The sequence below is a fragment of the Tetrao urogallus genome (genome assembly GCF_951394365.1).
Source record: "Tetrao urogallus genome assembly, chromosome: 8".
Lineage (NCBI taxonomy): Eukaryota > Metazoa > Chordata > Aves > Galliformes > Phasianidae > Tetrao > Tetrao urogallus.
The window spans coordinates 19,742,813-19,755,956 of record NC_136821.1 but is presented as its reverse complement, the minus strand read 5'-3'; the positions used below and the strand labels follow the sequence as shown (position 1 = coordinate 19,755,956).

Below are 13,144 nucleotides of genomic sequence, written 5' to 3'. Positions count from 1 at the left end.
GTCACAGAATCAAGTGTCACTTACCCTGAAAGAATTTATTAAGGCAGGCACCCCGTTAGTGGCACTACTCATTGCTCCTCCCAGTAACGGCCTGGAACAAGCAAGGAATTTCTCCCTTTTTACTACATTTCAGATAACATAAGAATAAAAAGACAGGAGGCTTCACACCACACATTTTAAGTTTATTAAGAAACAGTGGTATGCTTGTTTACCTTGGGAGGACTGAGCCTTACTACCCGTCAGTGAGAAATTATAGGCCTCCATCCAGAAATACAGCACCAACAGGGAAGTGGTTTGCAATGTGACCAGAGCAAAATTAGTTCAACAGCTCTGGATTTTATCCATCTGTTGCTACATACTTTATCCAGCGCATGCAGACACATCGCCAAGAAATCAAAGTAAAAAGTCTCCTCCTCAGTTTAGAAGATTAAAGGTGCACAGTTCACTGGAAAAACAGCAACAACTATTCATAAGCAACCATGGCTGATAGGATCATCTCAAACACACCTAGCATTACTAAAACAAAGGCTATTATATGATTAGACAAAAAGTAATTCTGCGACGCTTCTGCCCTGTAAGTGCACACTGGCACGCATTACATTTTCATTGTTCTGTGACTCTACAAAGGAAAAGATATTATATTGGAAAATGCCAATCACTCACCAGAAGGTGCAGCAATTAGATTATCTTAGCAAGTTTCCAGAACAACAACCTACGCACATCTCATCTCCTGCCTCTGCCAGATAAAAATCCATGTTCTCATATAAAAGCTGATGACTGCACAGCCCGCATGTTTTTTCCTCACATTCCAAATGTGAACTCAATATCAGACAACTGAATCCTCTGTCCACCAACAGCTTCCTTGCCTCTCCTGCAGCAACTCAAAGGTTAGTTTTCAGGTCTTTTTGTTTTAACAAACTATGCTTGTTTTTAATATACCTACTAGAAAATCACATGCCCAGCACACACGCAAAAAAATGCAATCACAGTGTGCATCACGACATGTTTCTTTCTCTCCTTTCCTTAAAACATACAGCCATCACAAGCCTCAGGTTTTGGGAGTCTGAGAGTAGAACACAAATACAGGCAGAGGAGGAAGGGAACACACATGGCACACTCCCCTCACAGCGAGGCCCAGCGCTGCCACATCCCGTGGGCCCAGCTGCCCTGAGCCCCTTGGAGGGGACCAAGGTGGCACAGAAATGGTTGCTGCCACTTTTGCTACCTGGCTTCCAGGGGCTTTCAGAAACAGAAAATTATGCAGAATGATTGCAAACAGTCTTTCTCCCCAGCACTTCACCTGGGGACCACAAAACACACAAAAGATAGCACACAGGGCATCCTGGAGGCAACTGGACCAGGACAGCAGCTCCTTACTTGCCCTGCTGATCAACTGTGTGATCAATTGAGTGTGAGAAGGGTTAATCCAGAGCTATTCCCTGGGCTTCTCAGCAGCCGCCTGCTAAAATAAACAGGCTGCAGTGCTCCCTCTCACTGTTTATACTGTCCTCTTAAAAAGGAAACTTTCTCTATCAGCACCTTAATAAGTTGCAATAGGTAAGCACGCAATAAGCTTTACAGGCAGAGCTGCATCATTTACAATTAAAATCACACTGATTTTGATGCTTCACACAAAGTTAGAATCTATATACTCTTCAACTTCACTTTCAATGAAATCTTGTGCCCCCTCATGCAACTCATGTGCAGCCAGGGAAAAATTAAAGACAAAAAAGACTAGGCAAGAAAAGGAGGGCATACTTAGTTTTTACCAAGACTCTTAGTGGCAGGGGACAAAACCCAACAGTTCAGAATGGCACTGCCACAATGCACGTAGTGGGTATTTTGGGGTACTCCAGTCAAGACCACAGCTGCTCTGCTCAGCTTTGACTAACAAAGAGTGGGAATGGGCCGTTGGCTCCACAGTGCAGGGCATAGCACAGCTCTGAACTGCATTTCATCAACCACATGCTTACATACAGCAAGACAGAAAACTTACAAGAAATTTAAAATACTTTCTTATACCTCAGCAGCAACTCTGGTATCGTCAGAAATGGTAACGTGCCATTCCACACGTGGCAATGCATGTGGATTATCTAATGAGAGCTCCCAGGGACTGCAACACCAATGGACTCCAGAGCTGGTCACAGATATTTGATTGTCACCTGTCCCTCAAACACAAGCACTTAGCATAAAGTTATTAATAGACACCACTTGTACGGTGATTTCATTATCTTAAGTTTGCTTTAAGAAAATAAGAGCTAGATAAATGTAGAGATAAGACTAATCTGAACTAACTCTCAATTGTTTGTATCTAGTTAGCAAAGAGCCTAAAACAGCACACTGAGAGAAAAGGAGCTCTTCTAAGTCTGTGAGATTCCTACACTGACGCTTCAGTACAGCTTCAGCATCCCAAAATACCACTGCACAGTTGTTGTTCACTTCAACAGAAGCCCAGGGTCAGCAAATGTCGTGGGAGGGGACATAGAAGAGCACCAATTTGATGTCAGAGGTTACTGGCATAGAGAAATAATCACCACAACCTCTCCTCCAAATTGTAAATAATAACTGAGCCCATGCAAAAAGATGACAGAAAAAGGAGAAATGTATTTAGAGAAAAACAAACAAACCAGCCTTAATAGAGACCAAGTATCTACTGGCAACACCAGCAGTAACAAAAATTTGCAGCAGAATTATTTTTGAGAGATTATATAATGGAATTAAATTAATTTCAAATTGGAAGAACACTTAAGAATAACAAGATAGGCTGGATATTGTGAGTACAAAAACAAAAATGAAGAGTGCTATTCAAATAATCAACAGAAACACATTTTTTCCCTTACAGAAAGGCTATTTACTGACAATTTGTAGTAAACTGGTGTTAACACTTGCCTGCAGATGTTGCACCTTCTGAAAATGCAAATGTAAAGACAACCAAATTGAAAGGGTCCTAGACCCCTCACAGATACTCTTGGACAACGCACGTGCATTAACTGAGCTATGAAAACTGCCTGCATTTGCCTGGCCAACAGCACACACACAGTAGCTTTTCTTTACCCTGACAAATTTCAGGATAATTCAAGAGAATCAGGAGAAAGGCAGCAACACAAAAAATCCAATGCATTTTTATTTATTTAGCTGTTCATCAAGTTTGTGAAGTTATTGTTCACAGATGTCTAACGGTCAGCAGGAGAAAATGTGCACTTCACTCTTTACAATTTCAGTACAAAATCTGGTATTTTAGCTGATACACATATATATATATAGGATAACTTCTTAACATGAGTCTATAGTGAGATTCACCAGTGCATAAGAGTTTTCCATTTATTGCAAGCTCAGATGACAACACTGACGGTCACTGTGTCTCAAGTGAACCAAAATAACTTCTGAAAACGCTGAGTGCCAGTCTGAGTCTTCCATGCCAGTTTCATTGAAGTTAATGTCTAAATCAAATTAAGCCATAATTGGCTTGATTTAGAACAACTATGTATACACCAGCCAGTAAGAAGCTCAAATTAAGCTGGTCAAAAAAATCTCAATAAGCCACACAGCTTGTACTACAAATATTCATTATTCACACGAAGTAACTCCAAAAGATGTTAGTCATCTAATGAAAACCTTGCCATAAAATGTTTAAACACATAAATAAATAATAATAATAAAATCAGTACAATAAAACTTAGCAAAATACAGCCTCTCTTTAAAACAGGCAAAATGAAAGCCATGCCACTTCTTCCCAGGAACAGACGTATCTGGCAACGTTGAATGATTTTTTCATTAGACTGTTATCTCCCAAATACCAGGGGGCTTTGAATTCATTTTGGTTTTAATGCATATTCTGCTTCATACTTACAATATTCTTACCCAAAACATCCACTAAGAAAATCTCCTAATGCACTGACTTTCCTGAGACCTGAGAACATGACATTCCTTTACAAAAACAAATAGTTCTCAAGAAAATCTCTCTTGAATGAAGGCCAAGAGTAGGGTAAAACCAAAAACAGACACAGCCAGAGATGTTTTGCAGAAGTCTGTCCTATTCACCATGGTTTATTTTGTGAGATGCAAAGTATAAGACATAAGGAGCACCCGAGCCCATCCTCACAGCTGCCACAGAGCAGGCAAAGGCACCAGGTATCCTTCTGATATCTTTCTGGGAATACCATAGCACTAAGAGAAGCACTCTAAGCCATTCCCTTTAACAAAATATAAAAAAGAAACAAAAAACACCAACAAAATAATCACTGTATTGGAAAAAAAAAAAGAAAAAAAAAGAAAGCCTACCTTCAATATAATAAATACAACTGCAAAGAAATAAAACGTTTGACAAAATACAGAAGCATTCCTTTAGATAACTATTGGGCTGGATATGTACCCACGAGATCCTTAGACTGGGGATATTCAACCTTCAAAAAAAAAAAAACAACAATAAATAGTGAACTCTGTAATTTTCCAGTATAGGTGCAGATCTCTGAGAAGTCGGACTCCTGTGCTTATAGGAAATACTTTGGGTCACCTTTCATAGCTCGTTTGCAACGCTACGAGCATGCAGGGAGCACAGGTTGGGAGCCCTGAGTTTGCTGCCCTCTCAAGATGTTCTCTTGAATCACTTCACAAACTGACCAATTCAGAACTGAAAGGGCTAATATTCGTGGAAGCTCTTGGAAAGATCTAATAAAATATTAAAAAAGCATCAGTATTGCCCTTCCTTGCAGCTAGAGTCCAGAAAGAAGTCATCATTCAAGACTGGCACCCAAGCACCCTCGATAACTATAAACTGCAAGCAAAAACATCTAGTATTTTAAGTTTTGTCTGGGCTTTGTATCAATTTCAGTTTGGTTTTGCTTGTTTTGCTCTATTTTACTCTGTTGTTTTTCTCATATTACTCCTGAAAGCCATTCCCAGTCCTACTCTTTTGACCTACATTAAAATTACCACGCACTCTGTTATGAGTACAAACATGAGTGAGGTAAGGCCAGAGACATGCTGATGATTAAACTTAATTCATGCAGTTTGAAAGTTACAGGCACAACCAACATCTTCTGGACAGTCCCTTCCAAAAGTGCATCATAAAATAAAAAGAAGAAACCAGCTGCATTATTTTCCATATGAAAAGTTTTATAGAGTAGTTGAAAAGATCCCCTAAAGCTTATTGTACAAGTGTGTTACATGCGAGAAAATCTAACAGCCAAACTTCCAGCAACATGGCACAAAAACCAGCAAAAACATGCTTTTATTCTCGAGCCTCATAAAATCCATTTGCATCGCACAGACATGACTGAACAAGGCAGGCACTGTTCATCAGACCCGGTTAACATGTTTTCTGCACGAGTGGCTGTTAGTTCAGCAGCAGCACTTTCCAGTAAGATCTCAATTGCATTTTACTGGTGTTCCCATCTCCCCCCGCAGCTTGTTGAGGCCACTGCCAGCCCCGGGACGGGCTCCAAGGGCAGCCATACTGCATGGAACCCAGCAAACCTACACAAGTGCTACAGTTTCAACAGCTGAAGTAAGCAAGCCAGATGTAACACTACTGCTCAATGATAGCACAGGGTTCCCAAGCCACAGAGCATTCCTAGAGAGTGAACACATTACAATTCAGAGCAAGTTTCAGGTAAAACTCCAGCAGCACAAAGCTCACAGCGAAGAAGCACGGTCCTGATCAGCAGAGGCATTTCTTCTTGCTCTGTATGCATCATAAACATCATGCTGGTAATCTGATTTCCCATAAAACAATCTCTTTAAAACCAAACGTTACCAGAGTGCTCATACAGGACAGCAAAACTGCAATTTAAATTTGTTTTTGTCATTACTTAATCACTCAGGACACACTTAAGGTTTGCTTAATCAGCAGAAGTTCTGCCCCAAGTCTTGGGCCCGATACTCTAATCAGGGCCTTGCAGAGGGTTGCTCTGTCCATGCATCTATTTAGCTGTACTCATCCACAGGAACATGCACCTCTTCTTGGGCACACAGACTTTACTACCCATCCATAAAGAGGCAGTGCTTTGCAGAGGACTTTCCACATTTGAAAGAATTTTGAAGAGAACTGATTGAGCTACACTCTTTTAAGTATTTATCAGCTTTGCTGAGAATGTGTTTTAGTCTGAGATGCTGCTACGTACTGGAACAAAAAATGCTCTGTTTTACATGTCAGAACTTACTAGCCATTTGGCTAACACAAAGCCTGGTTTAGCTGGGATTGTTTAATAAAATGAAGCACAGATACAACATATTTGCAGAATGACACCACAGCTCTATTCACTTGGCTTGTGCCCCTCAGACTCGGCAAGCATGAAATTCCTCTGAGCAAGCTTTTCCCAACTCTGCTCTGTTTTCTCTTTATTCAGTTGTTATGGATTATTGGCAGCAGTTAAGAGAAATAAAAAACAATCAGTCACGGAGTTAAAAAGGACATTTCCTTTCAAAGAAGTCAGAAAGGGCAACAATTAGTTTTCTGGATTAAATGCAAGCTTTCCAAACATCTACATACAGTTAGAGCAAGTTATTTTCCTACCGCTATCACAAGAGTCATTGCCTCACCATGACTTTCAGCACAATGAAGTCACTGACATTCAATATTGTCATAACTACAGATAAACATACTACAGACAAACACTGTATGTAAACAGACGGACAGCCATTAAGGTCAGAAAAGACTTTTAGACCACTGAGGCTGGCCTCCAGCATTTCACAGGACAGGACACCTCACCAGGCTCTGTTCTGCTGAGCTCAACAACCTGACACAAGTAGTTGTCCAAACAGACATTTCAATGTAAAGGCATGAAGAGATGGGAAGGATTCTCAACTCTGTTCCTTCTCTCTGTAGTCTGTTCCAAGTGTTACTCATCCTCACTCCTTATAATTTGTGCTTTATTTCCCATTCTAATTTGTCTGGCTTCAGATCCCAACCTTTAGTTCTTATAATAGCTTTTTACTTTACCTTTTACTAGATTAAATGAGCCCAGCATTCTCTTTGTATGAAAATGCAATTGTTGTAAGAAAGCTCTTGTTTTTTTTTAAATTAACTCTCTAAGGTTTTTGACAGACTGATTCTCACAAAGCTTTCTAGGCACATTTAAGGTATCAGCAGTTGCCCGTATCCTGCCTCTCCTAAGAGCTCCCAAGAAAAGGTGTCCACACCAGCTGCTTCCAACTACAACTCAGCCTTCTGTTTAAGTTGCGAATGGTAACCAGTCTGAAGGAAAACACACAGATCTTGTACTTGAAAGCACTCGCCTCCTTCTGTCAACACTCCTAACTGTCATGTCCCCCTCACACCCTTGCATCCCTATACTTTCCACTCTCTCTGTGTTGCAGTTTCCCAGGGCTGCCTCTCCAGTTTGTCAGCATTCTTGCAGGAACAGCACAGCCAGGACTGCACCTACTGCTTAACATCCTCTCCCGGTGCCATTTACCCAGACAAAAACCAGTTCTGAAAAACAAGACTTGATCCTCATCCATATATGCAAGGGCATTAACTTCACTTGTAACACCACCATGAAAAGGGTGCAGACCTTCATTAATATCTAAACAAATCCTCAAATGATACTAAATTCTTTCCAGCATACAGTTTCCTTTTCCCAACCTGTATCCCTCATTACAAGCTGAACTTTCCATTTGGATGTTTACAGAAAATATGTTATTTGAATAGTCTCAAACGTATCAGGTGATACACAAGTGATAGATAAGTGGCTGTCCTACTTTCTTCATTACCTCCCATTCTGTTATAGTTTATGACATCATAAGTGCAGTAATACTGTTCTAAAGTAGTCTTTCAAAAGCGCTTGTAGTACATAACAACACATCTAAAACAGATGAATCTATTCAATAAAGATGCTTCACTGATTGCTACTGAGATCTGCCAGCGGTCTGACTTTGAAGTCGTGCTTTACAGACGCTGCCCAGCACTGATTTTACTTATCTTTTGATTTTTAATATTTGTTAATGTCAAAAAGTACACAGAGAGCAGTGCAAATTGACATTGGACAGAATGCATACACCTTTCACCATCGTCAACAGGAAGAAACATGAGATCCTTCCACACAATTTTAGACAGGAACTTGCATAATCATGATCAAACACGCTTATCACATCACTAAGCTAACTCAGTAACTGCAACAGTAGGTGAATTCAAGTGTCTGGTTATTTCCTGAGCATGTCATCCTCACAGCCGCTTTGCTGTCCTTCCACTTCTAATTATCTTTCTAAAACGCTCTAATGATATTGTGTTATAAAATGATATCCCGTATAAATGTAAGATTATACAGAGTTTGGTGCTGTCCATTGCTGCATGGAGCAGCCCCGGTAGTGACCTGCACACAGTCCAAGGTTCTGCGAGGACGGCAGGCACCGCATCTCTGCTGGGGCTGTGCAGAGCTAAGGGTCAAGAGGATTTCCAGGTAAACCTCTTACAGACGACTAAGCTGCAGTAAGCAGTCATTCTGCCTTTTCCCATAGAATTGCTAAAGGACCCGTCTGTCTTCCCAGGCCCACAGGAAGCCACTGGACAAGGTGACTGGTGTGCCGGTTAGCCTTAAACCACACTGCGAGACAAGCGCAGCTGTGGGCAGCTTGGAGCCCACAGAGTTGCCCGGGAGCTCCTGCAGCAGCAGGGCAGAAGTACCGCCCGGCAGCACGTGCAGCACCTGTAGTGAACGTACAGACACCAGCCACAGTGCTTGTGACCACACATACGGAGGAGAAAACCAGTGCATGCAGAGACAGGAAACACTAGATACTTCCACCTAATTACATGGTCAGTGTCATCAAATTAGAATTATTGGGTCCATTGGTGCAGTTTTCCTCCTCCTCTGGGTCAGAACAGAGAGGAGTTGCTGCACCAGGAAGGCAGAGGAGGGTGGTAAAAAAAAAAAAAAAAAAAAAAAAAAAAAAAAAAAAAACACTAACAGAAACACCTTAAATCAGAGACAAATGCAGACTGAGCCCCGTCGGTAGGTATTTGCTGTACCAACATGCACTTACATAATGAAACAAATAAAAACCAGGGTAAATTGCTTCAATTAACAAAACAGAAGACAAAAGGCACTTATGTCCTTGTTTTCACAGCAAAGAAACTAGAAGTAAACTCTTACCTCCTTTTCTATTTTGAGCAGCTTCTTCACAGCCACCTCCTTGTCCTGAGAAATCCATCGGGCTCGATAGACGCTCCCAAAACTTCCTCCGCCGCAGTTTTCAAAAAACTGCAAGTCATCAAATCTAATTTGCACAAATGAAGCACTGGTAGACGACATCTCATAATGACAAAATATACCACAGCGAAACCTGCAAAGAGAAAAGCTGTAATCATTACACACTCACCACAGATTTATGGACATTCTTACCTACGTTCAGACACCCCAAAACAAGAACCTGTTGCAACAAGCACGCTGCAGCAAAAATCTACTGTGCATAAGAAGAAAAAGCCTACAAGCTCACTGCCCAACAGGCTGTGCAAATGTTTACATTATTTGCACAAGCTACTAGGAACAGCTGGGAGACAGAAGAGACTAAAAATACTCCTCCCAAGCACCTTGGAAGGAGCCGCGCAGAAAGCACACATGCCTCCGTGTTGCCAGCACCAAGCTTGCTGGTGAACGGAGCTGTGCTTTCAGCTCCCAGCTCACACAGCAGCTCGGGCATGCCAAGCACACACACAGCACACGGCGTGCCCGCTGCCAGCCAGGTACAAGCACTGCGCTGGGACGCCCAGAAGCCTGGCCACAACAAATGTCTCTTTCCAAGTGAGTCAGTTCTGTGCACGTTACAGCGCAGTGCGAGCTCACAGTAATTTATCTAAGTTACAATATGCGGAATTGTGAAGCATGTGCCAAGACCGGCTTCGGCAGTTCTGAGAGACAATCCATTTTGGCTGCCAGAACAGAACGTCCTTCTCATAGATCTCAACGCAGTAAGTAAGCCACGTGCCTGCTGCAGACTTCAAGCAACGCTATCATCTAAGTGAGTGGACAGCATGCAATTTTAGGATCCTTTTTCACTGGTCATGGATTGGCAAGCTGTAAGGTCTTCAGAAGAGAGCAGAGCAGGCAAGGTCCTCCAGAACCAGAACCATCAGACTGTGGGAGAAATCTTCACCTGCTTCCACAAACCTGCCAGAATCACCACCGAGTTACTGCACAGGCAAGCAAGAAGAGTGAGCACACAGCATCTGATGAAGAAGAGATGGGTCTGAATAGAGCAAACACACAGAGGTCTGGTTTTGCTGATGAAAACCACATCTGCAGTTATACCCACCTATCTACTTTGTGCCAGAAAGCCCTGCAGGCCAGAGGCTCCTGGGGATGGCACCAGACTTCATGTGCTGTCTGGGACTTGGAGCTGCACGCTTCACGTACCACCTGCCTCTGCTCACCACACAACCAACAGCCCTTTTGCAACACAAACACACAATTTTCCCCTCCCAGTTCTCCAGAACGTGTGCGCACGTTGATTAACAATTTGAGGTATCATTTGACCATAAATTTGTCACTCTGTCCAAACAAGCCATGAAGACACTCGGATTTTTTTCCATGTTGTATAAAAGAGCATACAGTCTTTTCTGGAACTGCCTGGTGTGCTGTAAATCTCCTCACTACCCACAAGGCTGGAGGCAGCAGCTGCTGGGCTGTGACAAGGAGGCCCGGTGCTGGCTGCAGCAATCCCTGCAGCAGGAAACGAAGGCTGCTCTTCCATTATCTATCAGCTCCTCTGCTGGTAGAAGTGCCCGGACCCTTCTGCTGACCTTTCATTCTTGTTTCAACCTTGCTGTGTTCTCACTGGTTTTTCTTTCATCTCCTGCATTCCTACGGAAGATCAGGGTCATCTTCTGCACTGCCCAAACACACACTTTCTCTGAGGAAAAGCTCAAGGGGAAGGAAATCGGTCACTCCTGCAAATCAGGAGCATAATGAAGGCAGCTCTGACTTTATGCTTCTCTGTCCGTGCTACTTAATAACCTGCTCTTCAGAAACAAAAGCCCATTTGTCATTTCTAATTCAGCCATCCACCCACACCAACAGTGTGTACCTGTGCCTCAGAATATATATCACCTTGCAGGCAAATAAAACAGGTGAACTTCCCAATGTGAACAACTTAAGGCATGGCCCTGAACACACTTATGCAGGTGGGTAACAATGGTGAAGAAAACAACCTCCCTACTGACAGCAGGATTATTCAGAAGGGTAACACCACTCACAGACAAAAGCTTATGCAGCACAGTGGGACCATCCATTGAACAGTGTGAGCAGCTGACAGCAGGTGGTTCTGCTGGAGATGGCAGAAGAAGCAGAAGGCCAAGTGAAAGGAAAAATGCATCAAAGGAAACAAACATTTCTGGGCTTTACTGTAGGAACTTGATTACTCTGAAAAACTGTCAATTATTTTAAATTACTGTCCTTCAAAAAAAAAGGTTATCAATTTTATTAAATGATTTGACTTCTAAAAGTTAGAACAAGCTGTTATTCTGAGATTTCACTAAAGAACAGACCTCAACATTTACTAATATGCAATAACATCCACATCAGACATTTGTTGAATACAAGTGAGCAGCCACCTGTGCATCCTTCCTGCTGCTTAAAAGCCCACCAATTCCCAAATCTTTCTGCAATGACAACGTGATGCCAGCACACAAGCATTTCCAGAAGCTTTCATCCCTTCAGCACCTTTTCAGATTTATCTACAACAGTCGGCTGCTAATGCTACAGTCACCAGCATACAATAAAGTAATTCAATCTAAAGAACAACTTGTGGGTTTTTATTAGGTTCTCCAATACGTTTTTTTCTAGAGAAAGTGGAAAAGAGTCATAGCTGGGACAGTTTTCATTTAGAGATCTATAATTAATGACAGCCTAAGGTAGGCGCAGGATTTTCTTCTAGATGAAAGAACAAACCTGTTTCAATATTACCCCATGTTTCTGGATACAAGGCAGTTAATCCTCAATTAGACAGATCAATCCCTTTGTTATGTTAGTGAAAACAAGTGTTTAGAGCAACAGCTGCATGTGACAATTACACACACAGTTATTAACTTGTCATCCTGTTCTAAAAGATACTTAACAATCTGAGTTTACACCACTGGTTAAGAGAAATATCTGGTATTTCCTTAAACTCCAGATTCTTATGTTTACCCAAAGCAAGTGCATCACTTGCAACACGTTTGCAGACCATGCGTTTCCAGGCCAGGAGAACAGCCCCGCTACTGGCTTGCAGGCCTGGGGCTGGTTTTTGGCAGTAAGCATTTTGGGGGAGCGCTGCCTGCATCTCAGAGTACCAAAATAGGAAAAACCCTGCGTGGCCACCGGCGCTCCCTCCTGTGCCCCAGAAGGGGCTGAGCAGCAGGGGGATGGCCAGGAAGCAGCACGCTGCCTCATTCTTCACATAGAGCCAGGGCCCTGCTGTTCATCACTGCTGCTCCCCAGCACTGACAGCTTCCCCTTCGCGGCCTGCGAGCAACGAGCAGTGGGAAGGGAGAGTCCAGCACAAGCAGCACTGTGACTGCAGCTCAGCACGTCTGCAGACTTTGAACCGCATCTCGCAACTTGCACATGCACCTGGATGCTTCAGATATTTGATGGCTCCAAAAGCACAAAAAAAAGGCCCCAAATGAAAATGCACCTTTATGTCTACGCAAGGAAACCCCTGTGTAATTCACTGCTTCTCCTCAGAGTATGGCTCCTCAAAGCCAGATTCAGTGTTTCTTTTGGGAAGGCATCCTGCCAACAAATTGCCAATAAAGTAGTAGCACACTACACTTGCACTATCTTAAAATACACAGCAGAATGTGCCAAGTTTCCTTATTTGGCAAAACAGCCCTTTTGCTTCCAGGATCTTTGACCACCCATTTTTAGATCTCAATCATCCTTTGTATCCACCAGGCCCTACGGGGTGTGGAGACACCAACCTGGGCTGCTGCAGCTTTATTTGGAATTTAACAAAAAAAAAAAAAGAAAAAAGAAAAAAAAGAAAAAAGAAAAAACAGAAAGCCACAAAAATGCAAAAACAGAAATGTGCTGAAGTACGGCTACCTGTCACTTAATGTAAGCAGGAAACAGAGAAGGAGCTGTAGCAATACTGAGCTACAGGAGATACTGCAGAAGGAGCTTCTGTGAGACCCTGTAATCACGCTGCGAACTGCTCATGGGACAGATGC

The 13,144-nt window shown here is 42.5% G+C and overlaps 1 protein-coding gene across 1 annotated transcript in view; it reads right to left on the bottom strand.

Moving 5' to 3' along the window:
- MAP3K20 (mitogen-activated protein kinase kinase kinase 20) overlaps window positions 1-9,410 on the bottom strand; it is a gene marked incomplete at both ends in the record, with an annotated part of 81,104 nt that extends 71,694 nt beyond the window's left edge. The window contains 2 exons of the mRNA XM_079538952.1: window positions 9,093-9,282; window positions 9,370-9,410. Of these exons, the coding sequence (XP_079395078.1) occupies window positions 9,093-9,282; window positions 9,370-9,410 (231 nt within the window). The remainder of the gene's footprint in view (window positions 1-9,092; window positions 9,283-9,369) is intronic.
- Between the last annotated feature and the right edge of the window lie 3,734 nt (window positions 9,411-13,144).